This window comes from Arachis hypogaea, chromosome 3 (assembly GCF_003086295.3).
Source record: "Arachis hypogaea cultivar Tifrunner chromosome 3, arahy.Tifrunner.gnm2.J5K5, whole genome shotgun sequence".
NCBI lineage: Eukaryota > Viridiplantae > Streptophyta > Magnoliopsida > Fabales > Fabaceae > Arachis > Arachis hypogaea.
Window position 1 is genome coordinate 103,432,191 of NC_092038.1, and position 26,403 is coordinate 103,458,593.

The 26,403-nt window shown below is 39.3% G+C and overlaps 1 protein-coding gene across 1 annotated transcript in view; it reads left to right on the forward strand.

The window, feature by feature from the left end:
• The first annotated feature begins 212 nt into the window (after positions 1 to 212).
• The window catches only part of LOC112790831 (uncharacterized), a 34,532-nt gene continuing 8,341 nt past the window's right edge, over positions 213 to 26,403 (forward strand). Inside the window, exon 1 of the mRNA XM_072231982.1 lies at positions 213 to 306. Coding sequence (XP_072088083.1) covers positions 213 to 306 — 94 coding nt within the window. The remainder of the gene's footprint in view (positions 307 to 26,403) is intronic.

Here is a 26,403-nt window from a genome sequence, read left to right on the forward strand (position 1 = left end):
AATGGTGGAGGATGGACACATCGTCCATCGAGAGGGTACCATAGGGCCCAATTTGTTGATCTATGAACTCGATGGCATTGAAGTCAGGGGCATTAAGGTCGAAAGGCTCAACCGTCTTTTGCTTCTTACTTGGAGGGGCAGCAGATGGAACGGCAGAAGTAGGGTGAGGATCCACCAAGCGGACCCGAGGTGTCGGAATCACTTTCTTCACCATGGGGGAACTCGGCACTTATGGCTTCTCGCGCACTTGGGAGGACCCCTCCGCAGCCACCTTGGCGGCAATATTCCTGGCAGCAGTCGCCTTCTGTGCCCTCTTAAAAGCTTTCATAGATTCATTGTTCTTCATTGCCTCTGCAAATAAAACAGAAGTCAAGCTACAAATCGAACAAGTCGGAAATACAGCTACAAGTAACATAAACAAACAGCAAAGAAAACACAAGATACCCAATTCAGTTTGAAGAAGAGAAGGATTGGTTAGAAATTTTCTTTGTATCAAGATGGGGAGGTTGACCTCAGCGTTCTTCCAAAACAGTCACAAAGGCTCGCTCAGCCTCGTCCAACATGTCCCAAGAATACCTGGAGACCCTCACATCTTTTTGCCATTCCAGGAGAAAGGCAGGCTCATCATTTTCGTCCAGAAAAAAGGGCCAAGTTCCTTTAACAGCTCGGACCTTGAAAAAGTAGTTTTTAAAAATCGCAGAATGACTCGTCAAACACGAAAAAAACCTTCTTTCCCTAGGTGGAACGAAAGGAGACCCAAGCTGCTTTCTTTTTCACCACTCCAGGCTTAGTCAAGACAAACAAGTAGAAGAAGAGAGATTGGGAAGCAGGAATACCAAAGCCGTTACACAACAATTGGAAAATTTTTATAAAACCCCAGGAGTTGGGGTGAAGTTGAGAAGGGGCAACATTACAACACCATAACAGGTCGATTTCAAATTGAGTAAAAGGAAGGGTGATACCCAGCTGACCGAAGAAAAGTCGTAAGCATAAAAGAAAGGGCGACTGATGAGCGGATAATTTATATGGTTTTTGGCATTGTTTTTAGGTAGTTTTTAGTAAGTTCAAGCTACTTTTAGGGATGTTTTCATTAGTTTTTATGTTAAATTCACATTTCTGGACTTTACTATGAGTTTGTGTGTTTTTCTGTGATTTCAGGTAATTTCTGGCTGAAATTGAGGGATTTGAGCAAAACTCTAAAAAAGGCTGACAAAAGGACTGCTGATGTTGTTGGAATCTGACCTCCCTGCACTCGAAATGGATTTTCTGGAGCTACAGAACTCCAAAAGACACGTTCTCAACGGTGCTGGAAAGTAGACATCCAGAGCTTTCCAGAAATATATAATAGTCTATACTTTATTCGGAAATTGGCGATGTAACTTGGCGTTAAATGCCAAGTACATGCTGCTGTCTGGAGTTAAACGCCAGAAAAACGTCATGATACGGAGTTGAACGCCCAAAACACGTTATAACTTGGAGTTCAACTCCAAGAGAAGCCTCAGCTCGTGGATAGATCAAGCTCAGCCCAAGCATACACCAAGTGGGCCCCGGAAGTGAATTTATGCATCAATTACTTACTTATGTAAACCCTAGTAGCTAGTTTAGTATAAATAAGACTTTTTACTAGTGTATTAGTCGTCTTTTGACCACGTTTCATCTTTGGTCTCAGTTTTGTATTATTCTTCATCTTAAGAGGCTATTGATCACGTTTTAGGGGGCTGGCTATTCGGCCATGCCTGAACCTTTTACTTATGTATTTTCAACAGTGGAGTTTCTGCACACCATAGATTAAGGGTGTGGAGCTCTGCTGTACCTCAAGTTTCAATACAATTATTATTACTTTCTATTCAATTCTCTTCTATTCTTATTCCAAGATATACGTTACACTTAACTTTGATGAATGTGATGATCCGTGACACTCATCATCATTCTCACCTATGAACGCGCGTGACTGACAACCACTTCCGTTCTACTCTAGACCGGGCGCATATCTCTTAGATTCCCCAACAGAATCTTCGTGGCATAAGCTAGATAGATGGCGGTATTCATGAGGATCCGGAAAGTCTAAACCTTGTCTATGGTATTTCGAGTAGGATTCTGGGATTGAATGACTGTGACGAGCTTCAAACTCCTGAAGGCTGGGCGTGATGACAAGCGCAAAAGAATCAAGGGATTCTATTCCAACCTGATTGAGAACCGACAGATGATTAGCCGTGCTGTAACAGAGCATAGGAATGTTTTCACTGAGAGGATGGGATGTAGCCACTGACAACGGTGATGCCCTACATACAGCTTGCCATGGAAAAGAGTAGGAAGGATTGGATGAATGTAATAAGAAAATAGAGATACGAGAGGAGCTCAGCATCTTCACACACTTATCTGAAATTCCCACTATTGCTTTACATAAGTATTTCTATCCCTTTCATTTTCTATTTATTATTAATTTTCGAAACTCATCATAAACCAATTTAAATCTGCCTAACTGAGATTTACAAGGTGACCATAGCTTGCTTCATACCAACAATCTCTGTGGGATCGACCCTTACTCACGTAAGGTATTACTTGGATGACCCAGTACACTTGTTGGTGAATTTGAATGGAGTTGTGGAAAGAAAAAGCTTCTCTAACAGTGCCTGGAATTATTGTTGATCACAATTTTGTCCACCAAGTTTTTGGCGCCGTTGCCGGGGATTGTTCGAGTATGGACAACTGACGGTTCATCTTGTTGCTCAGATTAGGTAATTTTCTTTTCAAAAATCTTTTTCAAAATTTTTCTTTTCTTTTTCGTTTTTCTAACCATTTTTTTCGAAAAAATTAAAATAAAAATACAAAAAAATTAGAAAATCATAAAAATAAAAAATATTTTGTGTTTCTTGTTTGAGTCTTGTGTTAATTTTTAAGTTTGGTGTCAATTGCATGCTTTTAAAAATTTTTCTTGCATTTTTCGAAAACTCCATGCATTCATAGTGTTCTTCATGATCTTCAAGTTGTTCTTGGTAAGTCTTCTTGTTTGATCTTGATGTTTTCTTGTTTTGTGTTGGTTGTTGTTTTTCATGTGCATTTTTCGTTTGTTAGAGTCCATGCATTAAAGATTTCTAAGTTTGGTGTCTTGCATGTTTTCCTTGCATTAAAAATTTTTCAAAAATATGTTGTTGATGTTCATCATGATCTTCAAAGTGTTCTTGGTGTTCATCTTGACATTCATAGTGTTCTTGCATGCATCATGTGTTTTGATCCAAAATTTTTAAGTTTTAGGTCATAATTGTGTTTTTCTCTCTCATAATTAATTTTCAAAAATCAAAAAAATATCTTTTCCTTATTTCCCTCCAAATTTTCGAAAATTTGAGTTGACTTAGTCAAAAATTTTCAAAAATTAGTTGTTTCTTACAAGTCAAGTCAAATTTTCAATTTAAAAAAAAAATCTTATCTTTTCAAAATCTTTTTCAAAAAATTATATATTTTTCATTTTTTCTATTTTTCGAAAATTTCAAAAATCTTTTTCAAAATATTTTTAAAATCTTTTTCTTATCTTTATATCAAATTTTCGAAAATTCACTAATAATTAATGTGATTGATTCAAAAATTTGAAGTTTGTTACTTTCTTATTAAGAAAGGTTCAATCTTTAAGTTCTAGAATCTTATCTTGTAGTTTCTTGTTAGTGAAGTAAGTAATTTCAAATTTTTAAATTAAATCTTTTTTATCTCTTATCTTCTCTTTTTCAAAAAAAAAACTTTATCTTTTTCAATATTTGATTTCAAAATATCTTATCTAACTTCTTATCTTCTTATCTTTTTCAAATTTGATTTTTAAATCTTTTAACTAGTTAACTTTTTGTTTGTTTCTTATCTTTTTCAAAACCACCTAACTACTTTTCGAAAATTACTAACCCCTTTTTCAAAATTGTTTTCGAAATTCTCCCTCTCTTTTCTTATTCTATTTATTTATTTAATTACTAACACTTCTCTTCACCCCTCTTCACCTAAATATCCGAATCCCCTCTTCTACTTTCTTCCCCCTTTCTTTTTCTACTAACATAAAGGAGTCTCTATACTGTGACATAGAGGATTCCTCTTTCTTTTCTTATTTTCTTCTCTTTCATATGAGCAGGAGCAAGGATAAAGGCACTCTTGTTGAAATTGATCCAGAACCTGAAAGGACTCTGAAGAGAAAATTAAGAGAAGCTAAGTTACAACAATCTAAAGGTAACCTTTCAGAAATATTAGAACAAGAGAAGGAGATGGCAGCCGAAAATAATAATAATGCAAGGAGAATGCTTGGTGACTTCACAAAGCCAACGTCCAAGTTTGATGGGAGAAGCATCTCCATTCCTGCCATTGGAGCCAATAATTTTGAGCTGAAACCTCAGCTAGTTGCCTTAATGCAACAAAACTGCAAGTTTTATGGACTTCCATCTGAAGATCCTTACCAGTTTTTAACTGAGTTCTTGCAGATCTGTGAGACTGTAAAGACGAATGGAGTTGATCCTGAAGTCTACAGACTCATGCTTTTCCCTTTTGCTGTAAGAGACAGAGCTAGAATATGGTTGGATTCACAACCTAAGGATATCCTGGACTCCTGGGATAAGCTGGTCACTGCCTTCTTGGATAAATTCTTTCCTCCTCAAAAGCTGAACAAGCTAAGAGTGGATGTTCAAACCTTCAAACAAAAAGATGGTGAATCCCTCTATGAAGCTTGGGAAAGATACAAGCAGCTGACCAAAAGATGTCCATCTGACATGTTTTCAAAATGGACCATATTAGATATATTCTATTATGGTCTATCTGAATTTTCGAAAATGTCATTGGACCATTCTGCAGGTGGATCTATTCACCTAAAGAAAATGCCTGAAGAGGCTCAAGAACTCATTGACATGGTTGCAAACAACCAATTCATGTACACCTTTGAGAGGAATTCCGTGAATAATGGGACGCCTCAGAAGAAAGGAGTTCTTGAAGTTGATACTCTGAATGCCATATTGGCTCAGAACAAAGTGTTGACTCAGCAAGTCAACATGATCTCTCAAAGTCTGAATGGATGGCAACATGCATCCAACAGTACTAAAGAGGCAGCTTCTGAAGAAGCTTATGATCCTGAGAACCCTGCCATGGCAGAGGTTAATTACATGGGTGAACCTTTTGGAAACACCTATAACTCATCATGGAGAAATCATCCAAATTTCTCATGGAAGGATCAACAAAAGCCTCAACAAGGCTTTAACAATGGTGGACGCAATAGGCTGAGTAATAGCAAGCCATATCCATCATCTTCTCAGCAACAGACAGAGAATTCTGAACAAAACACTTCTAATTTAGCTAATCTAGTCTTTGATCTGTCAAAGGCCACTTTCAGTTTCATGAATGAAACAAGATCCTCCATCAGAAATCTGGAGGCATAAGTGGGCCAGCTGAGTAAGAAAGTCATTGAAACTCCTCCCAGTATTCTCCCAAGCAATACATAAGAGAATCCAAAAGGAAAGTGCAAGGCCATTGATGTGATCACTGTGGCCGAATGCATAAAGGAGGAGGAGGACGAAAATCCTAGTGAGGAAGACCTCTTGGGACGTCCTTCAAACAAGAAGGAGTTTCCTATTAAGGATCCAGAGGAATCTGAGGCTCATACAGAGACCATAGAGATTCCATTAAATCTCCTTCTGCCATTCATGAGCTCTGAAGACTATTCTTCCTCTGAAGAGGATGAAGACGTGACTGGAGAGCAAGTTGCTCAATATTTAGGAGCTGTCATGAAGCTGAATGCCAAGCTGTTTGGTAATGAGACTTGGGAAAGTGAACCTCCCTTGCTCATTAATGAACTAGATACCTGGATTCAGAAAACTCTACCTCAAAAGAAACAAGATCCTGGCAAGTTCTTAATAGCTTGTACCATAGGCACCATGACCTTTGAAAAAGCTCTATGTTATCTAGGGTTAGGGATAAATCTTATGCCACTCTCTGTAATGGAGAAGCTGAGGATCATTGAGGTACAACCTACCTTGTTCTCATTACAATTGGCAGACAAGTCAAAGAAACAAGCTTATGGAATAGTGGAGGACGTGTTAGTAAAGGTTGAAAGCCTTTACATCCCTGCTGATTTCATAATCTTAGACACTAGGAAGGAAGAGGATGAATGCATCATCCTTGGAAGACCTTTCCTAGCCACAGCAGAAGCTGTGATAGATGTCAACAGAGGTGAATTAGTCCTTCAATTGAATGGGGACTACCTTGTGTTTAAGGCACAAGGCCATCCCTCTGTGACAAAAGAGAGTAAGCATGAAGAGCTTCTCTCAGTTTAGAGTCAAGAAGAACCCCCACAGTCAAACTCTAAGTTTGGTGTTGGGAGGCCACAACCAAACTCTAAGTTTGGTGTTAAGATCCCATATCCAAACTCTAAGTTTGGTGTTGGGACTATACAACATTGACCTGATCACCTTGTGGCTCCATGAGAGCCACTGTCAAGCTATTGACATTAAAGAAGCGCTTGTTGGGAGGCAACCCAATTTTATTTATCTAATTTTTATTTTATTGTTATTTTATGTTTTATTAGGTACATGATCATGAGGAGTCACGAAAAAAATCATAAAAATTAAAAACAAAATCAAAAATAGCAGAAGAAAAAAAATCACACCCTGGAGGAAGCACAGGCTGGCATTCAACGCCAGTAAGATGCATCTGGCCGGCGTTCAACGCCAGAACAGAGCATCATTCTGGCGCTGAACGCCAGAAACAAGCAACATTCTGGCGCTGCACGCCAGGAATGTGCCTAGAGAAGAAAAGCTGGCGCTGAACGCCAGTATCAAGCGTGAAACTGGCGTTCAACGCCAGAAACATGCTTTACATGAGCGTTGAACGCCCAAAATGTGCACCACACGGCGTTTAAATGCCAGAATAGTGTGCAAAGGCATTTTACATGCCTATTTGGTGTAGGGATGGAATTCCTTGACACCTCAAGATCTGTGGACCCCACAGGATCACCTTAGGATCTGTGGACCCCACAGGATCCCCACCTACTATATTCCAACCATTACCTCCTAATCCTATTTTTGTGAAAAGTATTCCCCATGTCACACTTCCCAACACTTTTCACCAATCACCTCAATTCCTCTTTCCAATCACCCCCTTCACCACTCGCATCCATCCACTCTTCCCTATAAACCCCACCTACCTTCAAATATTCAAAACCATTTTCCCAACCATTCCCACCCTAAATGGCCGAATAAACACTCCCCCTCTCCCTATATATACCCTTCCATTCTACTTCATTTTCACACAACACAACCCCCTCTTCTTCCCCCTTGGCCGAACCTCTATCTCTCCCTCTCATCCATATTTTCTTCTTCTTCTTCTTCTCTTCTTTCTTCTCTTGCTCGAGGGCGAGCAATATTTTAAGTTTGGTGTGGTAAAAGCATAAGCTTTTTGTTTTTCCATTACCATCAATGGCACCTAAGGCCGGAGAATCCTCTAGAAAAGGAAAAGGAAAGACAAAAGCTTCCACCTCCGAGTCATGGGAGATGGAAAGATTCATCTCCAAGAGCCATCAAGACCACTTCTATGATGTTGTGGCAAAGAAGAAGGTGATCCTTGAGGTCCCTTTCAAGCTCAAGAAGAATGAGTATCCGGAGATCCGACATGAGATCCGAAGAAGAGGTTGGGAAGTCTTAACCAACCCCATGCAACAAGTCGGAATCTTAATGGTTCATGAGTTATATGCCAATGCATGGATCACAAGGAACCATGATCAAAGTATGAACCCGAATCCAAAGAATTATCTCACAATGGTTCGGGGGAAATACTTAGATTTTAGTCCGGAAAATGTGAGGTTGGCGTTTCACTTGCCCATGATGCAAGGAGATGAACGCCCCTACACTAGAAGGGTCAACTTTAATCAAAGGTTGGACCAAGTCCTAATGGACATATGTGTGGAAGGAGCTCAATAGAGAATAGACTCCAAAGGCAAGCCAGTTCAACTAAGAAGACTGGACCTCAAGCCTGTGGCTAGAGGATGGTTGGAGTTCATTCAACGCTCCATCACTCCTACTAGCAACCGATCTGAAGTTACTGTGGATCGGGCCATCATGATTCATAGCATCATGATTGGAGAGGAAGTAGAAGTTCATGAGGTCATCTCCAATGAAATCTATAAAATAGCCGACAAGTCCTCCACCATGGCAAGGCTAGCTTTTCCTCACCTTATTTGCCATCTATGTTACTCAGCTGGAGTTATCATAGAAGGAGACATCTCCATTGAAGAGGATAAGCCCATCACCAAGAAGAAGATGGAGCAAGCAAGAGAGATCCCTCACGGTTCTCAAGAGATGCATGAGGAAGCTCATCATCAAGAAATTCCTGAGACGCCTCAAGGGATGCACTTTCCTCCTAACAACTATTGGGAGCAACTCAACACCTCCTTAGAAGATTTGAGCCACAATGTGGAACAATTAAGGGTGGAACATCATGAGCACTCCATCATTCTCCATGAAATAAGAGAAGATCAAAGAGCAATGAGGGAGGAACAACAAAGGCAAGGAAGGGACATAGAAGAGCTTAAGGACATTGTTGGTCCTTCAAGAAGAAGACGCCACTAAGGTGGATTCATTCCTTGTCCTTATTTCTTTTTGTTTTTCGGTTTTTATGTTGTGTTTATCTATGTTTTCTGTCTCTACTTCATGATCATTAGTATGTAGTAACCATGTCTTAAAGCTATGAATAAAATCCATTAATCCTTCACCTCTCTTAAATGAAAAATGTTTTAATTCAAAAGAACAAGAAGTACATGAATTTCGAATTTATCCTTGAATTTAATTTAAATTATATTGATGTGGTGACAATACTTTTTGTTTTCTAAATGAATGATTGAACAGTGCATATTTTTGATCTTGTTGTTTATGAATGTTAAAACTGTTGGCTCTTGAAAGAATGATGAACAAAGAGAAATGTTATTGATGATCTGAAAAATCATGAAATTGATTCTTGAAGCAAGAAAAAGCAGTGAAAAAGAAGGCTTGCGAAAAAAAATGGCGAAAAAATAGAAAGAAAAAGAAAAAGCAAGCAGAAAAAGCCAATAGCCCTTAAAACCAAAAGGCAAGGGTAAAAAGGATCCAAGGCTTTGAGCATCAATGGATAGGAGGGCTCAAGGAAATTAAATCTAGGCCTAAGCGGCTAAATCAAGCTGTCCCTAACCATGTGCTTGTGTCATGAAGGTCCAAGTGAAAAGCTTGAGACTGAGTGGTTAAAGTCATGATCCAAAGCAAAAAGAGTGTGCTTAAGAGCTCTGGACACCTCTAACTGGGGACTCTAGCAAATCTGAGTCACAATCTGAAAAGGTTTACCCAGTCATGTGTCTGTGGCATTTATGTATCCGGTGGTAATACTGGAAAACAAAATGCTTAAGGCCACGGCCAAGACTCATAAGTAGCTGTGTTCAAGAATCAACATGCTTAACTAGGAAAGTCAATAACACTATCCGACAAAAAGGAAAAAGTGAGATGCCAAAACTATTCAGAAGCAAAAAGCTACAAGTCCCGCTCCTCTAATTATAATTAATATTCATTGATATTCTGGAATTTATAGTATATTCTCTTCTTTTTATCCTAATTGATTTTCAGTTGCTTGGGGACAAGCAACAATTTAAGTTTGGTGTTGTGATGAGCGGATAATTTATACGCTTTTTGGCATTGTTTTTAGGTAGTTTTTAGTAAGTTCAAGCTACTTTTAGGGATGTTTTCATTAGTTTTTATGTTAAATTCACATTTCTGGACTTTACTATGAGTTTGTGTGTTTTTCTGTGATTTCAGATAATTTCTGGCTGAAATTAAGGGATTTGAGCAAAACTCTGAAAAAGGCTAACAAAAGGACTGCTGATGCTGTTGGAATCTGACCTCCCTGCACTCAAAATGGATTTTCTGGAGCTACAAAACTCCAAATGGCACGCTCGGAACGGTGTTGGAAAGTAGACATCCAGAGCTTTCCAGCCATATATAATAATCCATACATTATTTGGAAATTGATGACGTAACTTGGCGTTGAACGCCAAGTACATGCTGCTGTCTGGAGTTAAACGCCAGAAAAACGTCATGATCCGGATTTGAACGCCCAAAACACGTTATAACTTGGAGTTCAACTCCAAGAGAAGTCTCAGCTCGTGGATAGATCAAGCTCAGCCCAAGCATACACCAAGTGGGCCCCGGAAGTGAATTTATGCATCAATTACTTACTTATGTAAACCCTAGTAGCTAGTTTAGTATAAATAAGACTTTTTACTAGTGTATTAGTCATCTTTTGACCACGTTTCATCTTTGGTCTTAGTTTTGTATTATTCTTCATCTTAAGAGGCTATTGATCACGTTTTAGGGGGCTAGCCATTCGGCCATGCCTGAACCTTTTACTTATGTATTTTCAACAGTGGAGTTTCTGCACACCATAGATTAAGGGTGTGGAGCTCTACTGTACCTCAAGTTTCAATACAATTATTATTACTTTCTATTCAATTCTCTTCTATTCTTATTCCAAGATATACGTTACACTTAACTTTGATGAATGTGATGATCCGTGACACTCATCATCATTCTCACCTATGAACGCGCGTGACTGACAACCACTTCCGTTCTACTCTAGGCCGGGCGCATATCTCTTAGATTCCCCAACAGAATCTTCATGGTATAAGCTAGATAGATGGCAGCATTCATGAGGATCCGGAAAGTCTAAACCTTGTCTATGGTATTCCGAGTAGGATTCTGGGATTGAATGACTGTGACGAGCTTCAAACTCCTGAAGGCTGGGCGTGATGACAAGCGCAAAAGAATCAAGGGATTCTATTCCAACCTGATTGAGAACCGACAGATGATTAGCCGTGCTGTGACAGAGCATAGGAACGTTTTCACTGAGAGGATGGGATGTAGCCATTGACAACGGTGATGCCCTACATACAGCTTGCCATGGAAAAGAGTAGGAAGGATTGGATGAATGTAATAAGAAAATAGAGGTACGAGAGGAGCTCAGCATCTTCACACACATATCTGAAATTCCCACTATTGCTTTACATAAGTATTTCTATCCCTTTCATTTTCTATTTATTATTAATTTTCGAAACTCATCATAAACCAATTTAAATCTGCCTAACTGAGATTTACAAGGTGACCATAGCTTGCTTCATACCAACAATCTCTGTGGGATCGACCCTTACTTACGTAAGGTATTACTTGGATGACCCAGTACACTTGCTGGTAAAGTTGAACGGAGTTGTGGAAAGAAAAAGCTTCTCTAACAGTGCCTGGAATTATTGTTGATCACAATTTCGTCCACCAGCGACCATCAACAACCCGAGTTGAAAAACAGAGTCTCTCGTCAGAAGAAGGAGGGACAAGTTCATAGTTCTTCTCATCACCAGAATTGCTACAGACACTATGAAACTGCCTAAGCTGAGCACAAAACTCAGAATCAGCCAGCGAGACACACAGGAGAACCATGGAGTCCACCCAATCGGCCATACCCGCAGGAACCTGGGAAGGCATCTCTACAACGTTATTTCGGGAAGACATAAGGCCAACTAAATCCTACAAAAGAAAAGAATAGTGGATTACTTAAAAACATCTCGGACATGGGTCAAATCATCTCGACGGAAGGATATACCAAAAAGGGAAAAACCCCAAGACTCAAGAGAAGAAGTCTTGGAGAATCCCTTGGAGGTAGTAAATAAGAAGGGTCTTCGAGAACATTTCTACAGTCTACATCTCGGCACTCATTAAAATAAAATCAAGAAAAGAAAGCAAGGGAAGCAAAGAACGCAAAGGGTCCACCCTCCTACAGTTTACCAACACTACTGCTACAGTTTATTAGAACACCAAAAAGACCAAACGAAAAACAGCAAAGGCACAAACTTTTCAAAATCAAGCAAAAAATCATCAGCCAAGGCACAAACAGAAACGGCGGCAACATGTAGAAGAAAAAGATTCAAGCAACAAGAAAAAGGTTCACACCAAAAAATTCCAGAGCATGCAAACAAAGTCAAGCACGATAAAAATAGAAAAATCCAAACTTTCTCCAAAAAAGAAGATCAAAGGGAAAACTTCATCCTAAAAGCTAAAAATAAAATACGAAATGGGACTAACCTGGAGACTAAAAAAGCTTCGAGGAAGAGCGGAAGCGTAGAGATAAAGGCTGCCCAGAAGAACGCCAAGCGATGCCACAAATACAAGAAAGTGGAGGAGCAAGCGAAAGACAGAGAGCAGATGAGAGAAACAAAAAAACGAGAGAGTAAAGGGAGGAGTTACGGAGAAGAAGTGAAGAAGAGAAACCATTTTTTTTGATTGAGGATTCAAAATAAAAGCCAAAAGAGAATGGGGCAATTAAATGCCAATTAAATGCGGATGTTAAAACTGCTTGCGTTCCCAAAAAAGCGCTAATACAAAAGCGCGCGCTTTTAGAGGAAAACGTTCTACATTCAAAAAAGACTCTACAAAGAAAAAGAATCGACAAAATGCTTGAGTTCGACTTCACTTAAGAAGGACCGAAGTCAAAGACTTGACCTCCAAAGGAAGAACCGAGCTCAAGCAGGGGCACTGTTCATACCCTGGGTCGAGCTGACCGACCTGGGATGTTCAGCAACAAGGCGACCGACCTCTTCAGGTCAGACTATCCGACCTATTCTCAAAGAGCTCGGCCAAATCGACAGGAAAGCCCAATAAAGGGTCCAAATAGAGGAACTCGACCTAAATCTAGAGGCAATCCCAGCCTACAGAGATAAAGGCGGTTCCGTTGAAGATAAGCTAACCTCACCCAAAAGATAAGATAAGATAAGATAAGATAACTAACTTATCTTATCTAGAAAGGTCACTTCTCACCATTATAAATACACTGGAGCACCCAGGTATAACTCATACTCTGATTCTACTCAATACCTGCTTAATACCCTTGCTAACTTAAGCATCGGAGTCCCTTGCAGGTACCCCGCACCCTCCGGGGACAAAGGAATCAGCACCACCACCAAGTCCAACAAGTCAGACACAACAGCTCCGGCTGTCTCCCTCCAGCCGGACACGTTAGCATCGACCAGCACAGAAGATCTCATCCGAGATCGACCTCCAGTTTCAGGTAACTGATGAGCGGATAATTTGTATACTTTTTGGCATTGTTTTTAGTATGTTTTTGATATGATATAGTTAGTTTTTGGTATATTTTTATTAGTTTTTAGTTAAAATTCACTTTTCTGGACTTTACTATGAGTTTGTGTGTTTTTCTGTGATTTCAGGTATTTTCTGGCTGAAATTGAGGGACCTGAGCAAAAATCTGATTCTGAGACCAAAAAGGACTGCAGATGCTGTTGGATTCTGACCTCCCTGCACTCGAAGTGGATTTTCTGGAGCTACAGAAGCCCAATTGGCGCGCTCTCAACGGCTTTGGAAAGTAGACATCCTGGGCTTTCCAGCAATATATGATAGTCCATACTTTGCCCAAGATTTGATGGCCCAAACCGGCGTTCAAAGTCACCTCAGGAAATCCCAGCGTTAAACGCTGGAACTGGCACCCAAATGGGAGTTAAACGCCCAAACTGGCACTAAAGCTGGCGTTTAACTCCAAGAGGAGTCTCTGCACGAAATTTGCTTCATTGCTCAGCTCAAGCACACACCAAGTGGGCCCGGAAGTGGATTTTTATGTCATTTACTCATTTCTGTACACCTTAGGTTACTAGTTTTCTATAAGTAGGACCTTTGACTATTGTATTAAGAGTCTTTGGATCTATATATCTTTTGATCACTTTAGATCTTAGATCATTGGGAGGCTGGCCATTCGGCCATGCCTAGACCTTATGCTTATGTATTTTCAACGGTGGAGCTTCTACACACCATAGATTAAGGTGTGGAGCTCTGCTGTACCTCGAGTATTAATGCAATTACTATTGTTCTTCCATTCAATTCCTCTTGTTCTTGTTCCAAGATATCACTTGTTCTTCAACTTGATGAAGGTGATGATTGACGCCCATCACTATTCTCACCCATGAACAAAGTGACTGACAACCACTCTTGTTCTACAAGCATTTGAGGCTTAGTGAATATCTCTTGGATTCCTGATTGCACGATGCATGGTTGATCGCCTGACAACCGAGTGCTCGCCTGACAAACGAGCCAACCATTCCGTGAGATCAGAGTCTTCGTGGTATAGGCAGGACCTGATGGCGGCATTCAAGAGAATCCGGAAGGTCTAAACCTTGTCTGTGGTATTCTGAGTAGGATTCAATGACTGAATGACTGTGACGTGCTTCAAACCTGTAACCTACCGGGCGTTAGTGACAGACGCAAAAGAATCACTGGATTCTATTCCGGTAGGGGAGGGAACCACACCGGTGATTGGCAGCACTGTGACAGAGTGTGTGCATTAGCTTTCACTGCGAGGATGGGAGGTAGCTGCTGACAACAGTGAAACCCTACACGAGCTTGCCATGGAAAGGAGTAAGAAGAATTGGATGAAGGCAGTAGGAAAGCAGAGAGACGGAAGGGAAGGCATCTTCATACGCTTATCTGAAGTTCCTACCAATGAATTACATAAGTATCTCTATCTTTACCTTTATGTTATTTTCGTTTATCACCATCATTACCATTTGAGTTTGCCTGACTAAGATTTACAAGATGACCATAGCTTGCTTCAATACTAACAATCTCCGTGGGATCGACCCTTACTCGCGTAAGGTTTATTACTTGGACGACCCAGTGCACTTGCTGGTTAGTTGTGCGAAGTTGTGTAATGCCATGGTATTGAGCCACCAAGTTCTTGGAGCCATTACCGGGGATTATGAGAGTTGTGAAAAAGTATAGTTCACAATTTCGCGCACCAAGTTTTTGGCGCCGTTGCCGGGGATTGTTCAAGTTTTGAGCAAGCTTTTGGTAACATCAGTGCCAAGATCCGGCAACAACATCAAGTTTTTGGTGTTATTGCCCGGGATTGTTCTTGTGTATGGACAACTGACGGTTCATCTTGTTGCTTAGATTAGGTATTATTTTTCTTCAGAGTTCTTAAGAATGAATTCTAGTGTTTCAAGGTGATGTTCTTATCATCACCAAAGCTGATTGATCATCATCAATTTAGCTCTTGAATGCAATGTCCTGCTGAAGCTTAGCTAGCTATGTCTAATTCCTTTAGACTAAAGCTTTAGACTAACATTGCATGATTCCTGGAATTCTCATTAAGAATTTTGATATCTTTATTTTCTTTTACACTTAATTTTCGAAAAAGCACAAAAAAATTTACAAAATCATAAAATCCAAAAATATGTCTTGTTTGAGTCTAGAGTCTCATCTTAAGTTTAGTATCAATTGCATGTTTCTATTCTTATTGCATTCATGCATGTGTCCTCATTGATCTTCAAGTTGTTCTTGATGATTTCTTTGTTTTGATCTTTGAATTCTATTGACTTGAGTGTTTTGTTATATGCATTCTCATCTTGTTAGTGTCAATGGTATACAAACTGCTAAGTTTGGTGTCTTGCATGCATTATTATTTGATTTTAGTTGCATTTTAATTATTCCTTATTATTAAAAATCCAAAAATATTTTTTATTTGTGCCTTTTCAAGTCAATAATACAGAGAATTGAAGATTCAGAACATACTGCAGAGGAATCACACAGAAAAAGCTGGGCATTCAAAAATGCCCAGTGAAGAAGACAGACTGGCGTTTAAACGCCAGCCAGGGTGCCTGGCTGGGCGTTTAACGCCCAAAAGGGTGTAGTTTTGGGCGTTAAACGCCAGAATGTGCACCATTCTGGGCGTTTAACGCCAGGATGGCAAAGGGGGAAGATTTTGTTTTCAAAATCAATTTTTTTCAAGTTTTCAAAGTTTTTCAAAATCAAATCTTTTTCAAATCATATCTTTTCAATCAAATGTTTTCAAAATCAATTTCTTTCCTTTTTCAAAGATACTTACTAACAATTAATGATTTGATTGAACATTTTTTGCCTTTTCTGTTGAGGATGGTTTTATGTTTGAATCATATCTTTTCTTGTTAGGCAAGTCATTAATTTTTAAAATCATATCTTTTCAAATTGTTTTCAAATCATATCTTTTAAAATTGTTTTCAAATCATATCTTTTTAATCACATCTTTTTCAAAATAAGTTTTCAATCAAATCTTTTTAATTTCTAATTTCAAAATCTTTTTCAAAAATCAATTGATTCTTTTTCTATTCTTAGTTTTTGAGAATCAATTAGTGTTTTTCAAAATGTTTTCAAAATCTTTTACCAAATTTTCGAAAATTACTTCCTTTCTTCTCACATCCTTCTAATTATGGACTAACACTATCCCTTAATGCAAAATTCGAACTCCATCTTCTTTGATAAGTTCGAATTTTCTACCTCTGTCTTCCATTTTTCTTCCTCTGACACCTCAAGGAATCTCTATACTGTGACATAGAGGATTCCACATTTTCTTGTTCTCTTCTCTTTCTTATGAGCAGAAGCAAGGACAAAGGCATTCTTGTTGAAACTGATCCTGAACCTGAAAGGACCTTGAAGAGGAAGCTCAGAGAAGCCAAAGCACAACTCTCTTTAGAGCACCTAACCGAATTCTTCAAAGAAGAAGAACACATGGCAGCCGAAAACAACAACAATGCCAACAATGCAAGGAAGGTGCTGGGTGACTTTACTACACCTACTCCCGATTTCTATGGGAGAAGCATCTCTATCCCTGCCATTGGAGCAAACAACTTTGAGCTTAAGCCTCAATTAGTTTCTCTAATGCAACAGAATTGCAAGTTCCATGGACTTCCATTGGAAGATCCTCATCAGTTCTTAGCTGAATTCTTGCAAATCTGTGACACAGTCAAGACTAATGGGGTAGACCCTGAGGTCTATAGACTGATGCTATTCCCTTTTGCTGTAAGAGACAGAGCTAGAACATGGTTGGATTCTCAACCTAAAGAAAGCCTGGACTCTTGGGAAAAGCTAGTCAATGCCTTCTTGGCAAAGTTCTTTCCACCTCAAAAATTGAGTAAGCTTAGAGTGGAAGTCCAAACCTTCAGACAAAAGGAAGGAGAATCCCTCTATGAAGCTTGGGAAAGATACAAACAATTGATCAGAAAGTGTCCCACTGATATGCTTTCTGAATGGAGTATCATAGGTATTTTCTATGATGGTCTCTCTGAACTGTCCAAGATGTCTTTGGATAGCTCTTCTGGAGGATCTCTTCATCTGAAGAAGACGCCTACTGAAGCTCAAGAACTGATTGAAATGGTTGCAAATAACCAATTCATGTACACTTCTGAAAGAAATCCTGTGAACAATGGGACTAGTCAGAAGAAAGGAGTTCTTGAGATTGACACTCTGAATGCCATTTTGGCTCAGAATAAAATATTGACTCAACAAGTCAATATGATTTCTCAAAGTCTGTCTGGAATGCAAAATGCACCAAGCAGTACTAAGGAAGCTTCATCTGAAGAAGAAGCTTATGATCCTGAGAACCCTTCAATAGAAGAGGTGAATTACATGGGAGAACCCTATGGAAACACCTACAATCCTTCATGGAGGAATCATCCAAATCTTTCATGGAAGGATCAACAGAGACCTCAACAAGGTTTCAACAATAATAATGGTGGAAGGAACAGGTTTAGCAATAGCAAGCCTTTTCCATCATCTTCTCAGCAACAGACAGAGAGTTCTAAGCAGAATACCTCTGACTTAGCAACTATGGTCTCTGATCTGATCAAAACCACTCAAAGTTTCATGACTGAAACTAGGTCCTCCATCAGAAATCTGGAAGGACAAGTGGGTCAGCTGAGCAAGAAAATTACTGAACTCCCTCCAAGTACTCTTCCAAGCAATACAGAAGAAAATCCAAAAGGAGAGTGCAAAGCCATTAACATGGCCGAATTCTGGGAGGAAGAAGAGGCAGTGAACGCCACTGAGGAAGACCTCACTGAACGTCCACTGACCTCCAATGAGTTCCCCAATGAGGAACCTTGGGAATCTGAGGCTCAAGATGAGACCATAGAGATTCCATTGGACTTACTTCTGCCATTCATGAGCTCTGATGAGTATTCTTCTTCTGAAGAGGATGAGTATGTCACTGAAGAGCAAGTTGCTAAATACCTTGGAGCAATCATGAAGCTAAATGACAAGTTATTTGGAAATGAGACTTGGGAGGATGAACCCCCTTTGCTCACCAAAGAACTGGATAACTTGTCTAGGCAGCAATTACCTCAAAAGAGGCAAGATCCTGGGAAGTTTTCTATACCTTGTACCATAGGCACCATGACCTTCAAAAAGGCCTTGTGTGACTTAGGGTCAAGTGTAAACCTCATGCCCTTCTCTGTAATGGAGAAGTTAGGAATTTTAGAGGTGCAAGCTGCAAAAAATCTCACTAGAGATGGCAGACAACTCAAGAAAACAAGCCTATGGACTTGTAGAGGATGTTCTTGTTAAAGTTGAAGACCATTACATCCCTACTGATTTCATAGTCCTAGAGACTGGGAAGTGCATGGATGAATCCATCATCCTTGGCAGACCCTTCCTGGCCACAGCAAAGGCTGTGATTGATGTTGATAGAGGAGAGTTGATCATTCAAGTGAATGAAGAATCCTTGGTGTTTAAGGCCCAAGGATATACCTCTGTCATCATGGAGAGGAAGCATGAAGGGCTTCTCTCAAAACAGAGCCAAACAGAGCCCCCACAATCAAACTCTAAGTTTGGTGTTGGGAGGCCACAACCAAACTCTAAGTTTGGTGTTGAACCCCCACATTCAAACTCTAAGTTTGGTGTTGGGAGGTTCCAACACGGTTCTGAGCACTTCTGAGGCTCCATGAGAGTCCTCTGTCAAGCTAATGACATTAAAGAAGCGCTTGTTGGGAGGCAACCCAATGTTTTATAATTAATTATTTTCTTTTGTTATTTTATCTTTTTTGTAGGTTGATGATCATAAGAAGTCACAAAAACAATGAAAAAAGCAAAAACAGAATGAAAAACAGGAAGAAAAACAGCACACCCTGGAGGAAGATGCTGCTGGCGTTTAAACGCCAGTCAGCCTAGCAGTTGGGCGTTTAACGCCCAGTCTGGCACCCATCTGGGCGTTTAACGCCAGAAAGGGGCACCAGACTGGCGTTAAACGCCAGTAAAGGGCAAGAACCTGGCGTTAAACGCCAGGAATGGGCACCAGCCCGGCGTTTAACGCCAGAAATGGCTCAAAACGTGGATTTTGATGCCATTTGGTGCAGGGATGCCTTTTCCTTGACACTACAGGATCTGTGGACCCCACAGGACCCTACCATCACTCTCTCTCTTCTTCCCCCATTCACCAATCACCTCAACACCTCTTCCCCAAAAACCCCTCACCTATCAAATCCCATCTTTCTCTTCACCACTCACATCCATCCTTCATAAACCCCCACCCATAATGGCCGAACCATTACACCCCTCTCTCCTATATATACCCTTCTTCAACCCTTCATTTTCACACAACCTAAACACCTCTTCTCCCCCTCTTTGGCCGAACACACCACCATCTCCCTCTTCCTCCTTTCTTCTTCTTCTACTCTCTTCTTTCTTCTTTTGCTCGAGGACGAGCAAACATTTTAAGTTTGGTGTGGTAAAAGCGTTGCTTTTTCGTTTTTCCATAACCATTATGGCATCCAAGGCCGGAGAAACCTCTAGAAAGAGAAAAGGGAAGGCAAAGGCTTCCACCTCCGAGTCATGGGAGATGGATAGATTCCTCTCAAGGGATGAATTTTCCTCCACAAAACTATTGGGAGCAACTAAACACCTCCCTAGGAGAGTTAAGTTCCAACATGGGACAACTAAGGGTGGAGCATCAAGAACACTCCATCATCCTTCATGAGATTAGAGAAGATCAAAGAATCATGAGGGAGGAGCAACAAAGACAAGGAAGAGACATTGAGGAGCTCAAGCACTCCATAGGATCTTCAAGAGCAAGGAAGAGCCGCCATCACTAAGGTGGACCCGTTCCTTGATTTCCTTGTTATTTATTCTTCTGTTTTTCGAATTTTATGCTTATGTTTATCCATGTTTGTGTCTTGTGATCATTAGTGTCTTAGTGTCTATGCCTTAAAGTTATGAATGTCCTATGAATCCATCACCTTTCTTGAATAAAAATGTGCTTAATTGAAAAAGAAAAAGAAGTGCATGAATTTTGAATTTTATAACAGTTTAATTATTTTGATGTGGTGGCAATAATTTTGTTCTCTGAATGTATGCTTAAACAGTGCATGTGTATCTTGAATTTGTGGTTCATGAATGTTGGCTCTTGAAAGAATGATGAAAAAGGAGACATGTTACTGAGGATCTGAAAAATCATAAAAATGATTCTTGAAGCAAGAAAAAGCTATTCAAAAAAAAAAAAGAGAAAAATCGAAAAAAAAAAGAAAAAAAGAGAAAGAAAACGAAAAGAAATAGAGAAATAAGAGTTGTGATCCAAGGCAAATAAGAGTGTGCTTAAGAACCCTGGACACCTCTAATTGGGGACTTTAGCAAAGCTGAGTCACAATCTGAAAAGGTTCACCCAATTATGTGTCTGTGGCATGTATGTATCCGGTGGTAATACTGGAAGACAGAGTGCTTTGGGCCACAGCCAAGACTCAATAAGTAGATATGTTCAAGAATCATCATACTTTACTAGGAGAATCATTAACACTATCTGGATTCTGAGTTCCTAAAGAAGCCAATCATTCTGAATCTCAAAGGAGAGAGTGAGATGCCAAAACTGTTCAGAGGCAAAAAGTTAAAAGCCCCGCTCATCTAATTAATACTGATCTTCATAGATGTTTTTGGAATTCATTGCATATTCTCTTCTTTTTATCTTATTTGATTTTCAGTTGCTTGGGGACAAGCAACAATTTAAGTTTGGTGTTGTGATGAGCGGATAATTTGTATACTTTTTGGCATTGTTTTTAGTATGTTTTTGATATGATATAGTTAGGTTTTGGTATATTTTTATTAGTTTTTAGTTAAAATTCACTTTTCTGGACTTTACTATGAGTTTGTGTGTTTTTCTGTGATTTCAGGTATTTTCTGGCTAAAATTGAGGGACCTGAGCAAAAATCTGATTCTGAGACCAAAAAGGACTGCAGATGCTGTTGGATTCTGACCTCCCTGCACTCAAAGTGGATTTTCTGGAGCTACAGAAGCCCAATTGGCGCGCTCTCAACGGCTTTGGAAAGTAGACATCCTGGGCTTTCCAGCAATATATGATAGTCCATACTTTGCCCAAGATTTGATGGCCCAAACCGGCGTTCAAAGTCACCTCAGGAAATCCCAGCGTTAAACGCTGGAACTGGCACCCAAATGGGAGTTAAACGCCCAAACTGGCACTAAAGCTGGCGTTTAACTCCAAGAGGAGTCTCTGCACGAAATTTGCTTCATTTCTCAGCCCAAGCACACACCAAGTGGGCCCGGAAGTGGATTTTTATGTCATTTACTCATTTCTGTACACCTTAGGTTACTAGTTTTCTATAAGTAGGACCTTTGACTATTGTATTAAGAGTCTTTGGATCTATATATCTTTTGATCACTTTAGATCTTAGATCATTGGGAGGCTGGCCATTCAGCCATGCCTAGACCTTATGCTTATGTATTTTCAACGGTGGAGCTTCTACACACCATAGATTAAGGTGTGGAGCTCTGCTGTACCTCGAGTATTAATGCAATTACTATTGTTCTTCCATTCAATTCCTCTTGTTCTTGTTCCAAGATATCACTTGTTCTTCAACTTGATGAAGGTGATGATTGACGCCCATCACTATTCTCACCCATGAACAAAGTGACTGACAACCACTCTTGTTCTACAAGCATTTGAGGCTTAGTGAATATCTCTTGGATTCCTGATTGCACGATGCATGGTTGATCGCCTGACAACCGAGTGCTCGCCTGACAAACGAGCCAACCATTCCGTGAGATCAGAGTCTTCGTGGTATAGGCAGGACCTGATGGCGGCATTCAAGAGAATCCGGAAGGTCTAAACCTTGTCTGTGGTATTCTGAGTAGGATTCAATGACTGAATGACTGTGACGTGCTTCAAACCTGTAACCTACCGGGCGTTAGTGACAGACGCAAAAGAATCACTGGATTCTATTCCGGTAGGGGAGGGAACCACACCGGTGATTGGCAGCACTGTGACAGAGTGTGTGCATTAGCTTTCACTGCGAGGATGGGAGGTAGCTGCTGACAACAGTGAAACCCTACACGAGCTTGCCATGGAAAGGAGTAAGAAGAATTGGATGAAGGCAGTAGGAAAGCAGAGAGACGGAAGGGAAGGCATCTTCATACGCTTATCTGAAGTTCCTACCAATGAATTACATAAGTATCTCTATCTTTACCTTTATGTTATTTTCGTTTATCACCATCATTACCATTTGAGTTTGCCTGACTAAGATGTACAAGATGACCATAGCTTGCTTCAATACTAACAATCTCCGTGGGATCGACCCTTACTCGCGTAAGGTTTATTACTTGGACGACCCAGTGCACTTGCTGGTTAGTTGTGCGAAGTTGTGTAATGCCATGGTATTGAGCCACCAAGTTCTTGGAGCCATTACCGGGGATTATGAGAGTTGTGAAAAAGTATAGTTCACAATTTCGCGCACCAGTAACCCTCGGAACAGAACCCATCTAGAGAGCACAACCCAATTGATTGAAAAAAAATTTTGTAACTTGCTTGAATTCATACTTTATGAAGCATGTATTGAGCTAAGAACACAAGCTTGTGAGATTTGAGCCTATTGATGTGGTTACATCTTATAACCACTTATTTTCCATTCTTGTGTGCAATTGTTCTCTTTTTATGATTGTGATCCTTGATTTGCTTGATTCTATATGTTCATTTATTTCTTGTATTCATGCATTTGTATGATTGAGGCCATTATTTCATTAGCCCACGTACCCAAATAGCCTACCTTTTACTCTCCATTGTTAGCCAATTTTGAGCCAATGCTTAACTAACTTGTTCTCATTTTAGCACATTACAGCCCAAGGCGGAAAACCAATGAAAGTCTCTTGCTTGGATCTTTAATTAGCCTAGGCTAGTGAGTGTGTTTATTATTCAAAGTTGGTAAGGCTTGGGAACATTGGATGGGATAAAAAAGGGGTAGTACACTTTCATATTTAGGAATTGGGAATATATTCATGTATTGATTGAATGTATAAGACCTTATGCAATTGATATCCCTGTACAAAGTATAAAAAAAAAGAAAAAAAAAGAAGAGAAAAAATAAAATGAAAGAAAAAAAGAAATATAGAAAAAAAAGAGAAGAAAAAGAAAGAAGAAAATGAAAAGAAAGCAACCAAAGGGGACAAAACGCCCCGAAGTGAAGCACAATAAAAGGGAATCAATGCATAAGTATTATGAATCAAGGAATAGAATGCGTGAATATGTAAGAAAAAGTGAAGAATGGGTAGTTAGAATAGTTTGAACTCATATAGGTCATTATATAGGTTAGGTGGGAATGTCTATGCTAATCAAAGATCTAAACTTTAGTCCACTTAACCATAAATGATCCTACCTTGACCCTAACCCCATTAAAACCTAAATGAAAGACCTCATGATGAACGTATGTGATGAGCGGATAATTTATACACTTTTTGACATTATTTTTAGTATGTTTTTAGTATGTTTTAGTTAGTTTTTATTATATTTTTATTAGTTTTTAGTTAAAATTCAGTTTTCTAGACTTTACTATGAGTTTGTATGTTTTTCTGTGATTTCAGGTATTTTCTGGCTAAAATTGAGGGACCTGAGCAAAAATCCGATTCAGAGGCTGAAAAGGACTGCAGATGCTGTTGGATTCTGACCTCCCTGCACTCGAAGTGGATTTTGTGGAGCTACAAAAGCTCAATTGGCACGCTCTTAATTGAGTTGGAAAATATACATCCTGGACTTTCCAGCAATGTATAATAGTCCAAACTTTGCCTGAGCTTTGATGGCCCAAACAGGCGTTCCAAGTCAACTCAAGAATTCTGGCGTAAAACGCCGGAACTGGCACAAGAATGGGAGTTAAACGCCCAAACTGGCACAAAAGCTAGCGTTTAACTCCAAGAAAAGTCTCTACACGAAAATGCTTCAATGCTCAGCCCAAGCACACACCAAGTGGACCCGGAAGTGGATTTTTATGTCATTTACTCATCTTTGTAAACCCTAAGCTACTAGTTCTCTATAAATTGGACCTTTTGCTATTGTATTTTGGGGGGGATCTTTTGATCACTTTAGATCTCTAGATCATCTTTGGATGTCTAGTTCTTAGATTATGGGAGGCTGGCCATTCAGCCATGCCTAGACCTTGTTCTTATGTATTTTCAACGGTGGAGTTCTACACACCATAGATTAAGGTGTGGAGCTCTGCTGTACCTCAAGTATTAATGTAATTACTATTGTTCTTCTATTCAATTCAGCTTATTCTTGTTCTAAGATATCACTTGTTCCTCAACTTGATGAATGTGATGATCCGTGACACTCATCATCATTCTCACCTATGAACGTGTGCCTGACAACCACCTCCGTTCTACCTTAGATTGAGTGGATATCTCTTGGATCCCTTAATCGGAATCTTCGTGGTATAAGATAGAATTGATGGCGGCATTCAAGAGAATCCGGAAGGTCTAAACCTTGTCTGTGGTATTCTGAGTAGGATTCAAGGATTGAATGACTGTGACGAGCTTCAAACTCGCGATTGTGGGGCGTTAGTGACAGACGCAAAAGAATCACTGGATTCTATTCCGACATGATCGAGAACCCACAGCTGAATAGTCGTGCTATGATAGAGCGCGTTGAACATTTTCACTGAGAGGATGAGACTGTAGCCATTGACAACAGTGATGCCCAACATACAGCTTGCCATGGAAAGGAGTAAGAAGGATTGGATGAAGACAGTAGGAAAGCAGAGAAACGGAAGGGACAAAGCATCTCCACACGCTTATCTGAAATTCTCACCAATGAATTGCATAAGTATCTCTATCTTTACTTTATGTTTTATTTATCTTTTATTCATAAATCATCTATAACAATTTGAATCTGCCTGACTGAGATTTACAAGATGACCATAGCTTGCTTCATACCAACAATCTCCATGGGATCGATCCTTACTCGCGTAAGGTTTATTACTTGGACGACCCAGTGCACTTGCTGGTTAGTTGTGCGAAGTTGTGATAAAGAGTTGAGATTGCAATTGAGCGTACCATGTTGATGGCGCCATTGATGATCACAATTTCGTGCACCAAGTTTTTGGCGCCGTTGCCGGGGATTGTTTGAGTTTGGACAACTGACGGTTCATCTTGTTGCTTAGATTAGGTATTTTTAAGAATTTTTAAGAATGAATTCTAGTGTTTCAAGGTGATGTTTTCATCATCACTAAAGCTGATTGATTCTCATCAATTTGGCTCTTGAATGCAATGTCCTGCTGAAGCTTGGCTAGCCATGTCTAATTCCTTTAGACTAAAGCTTTAGACTAACATTGCATGATTCCTGGAATTCTTATTAAAAATTTTGAATCTTTTTATTTTCTTCTCCATATAATTTTTGAAAAATCCAAAAAATTACAAAGTCATAAAAATCAAAAAAAATATTTTATGTTTCTTATTGAGTCTAGTGTCTCATTTTAAGTTTGGTGTCAATTGCATGCATTCTTTGAATTCAAACATGTGTCTTCATTGATCTTCAAGTTGTTCTTGATGATTTCATTGCTCTGATCTTTAAATTCTCTTGTCCTGAGTGTTTTGTTGTTTCTCATATGCATTCTCAATTTGTTAGTGTCAGTAGTATACAAACTTCTAAGTTTTGTGTATTGCATGCATTGTTTATTTGATTTTAGTTGCATTTTCATTATTCCTCGTCATTAAAAATCCAAAAAAAAATTTTAATTTGTGTCTTTTCAAGTCAATAATACAGAGAATTGAAGATTCAGAACATACAGCAGAGGAATTACACAGAAAAAGCTGGGCGTTCAAAATGCCCAGTGAAGAAGGAAAACTGGCGTTTAAACGCCAGCCTGGCTGGGCCTTTAATGCCCAAAAGGGTAGCATTTTGGGTGTTAAACGCCATAATGGATACCATTCTGGGCATTTAACGCCAGGATGGCACAAGAGGGAAGATTTTGTTTTTTTAATTCAAATTTTTTTTCAAGTTTTCAAAATTTTTCAAAATCAAATCTTTTTCAAATCATATATTTTCAATCATATATTTTCAAAATCAATTTCTTTCTATTTTCAAAAATACTTGCTAACAATTAATGATTTGATTCAACATTTCAAGTGTGTTGCCTTTTCTGTTGAGAAAGGTTTAATATTTGAATCATATCTTTTCTTGTTAGCCAAGTCATTAATTTTAAAAATCAAATCTTTTTTTTAATTGTTTTTCAATCATATCTTTTCAATCATATCTCTTTAAAACCATAACTTTTCAATCATATCTTTTTAATCACATCTTTTTCAA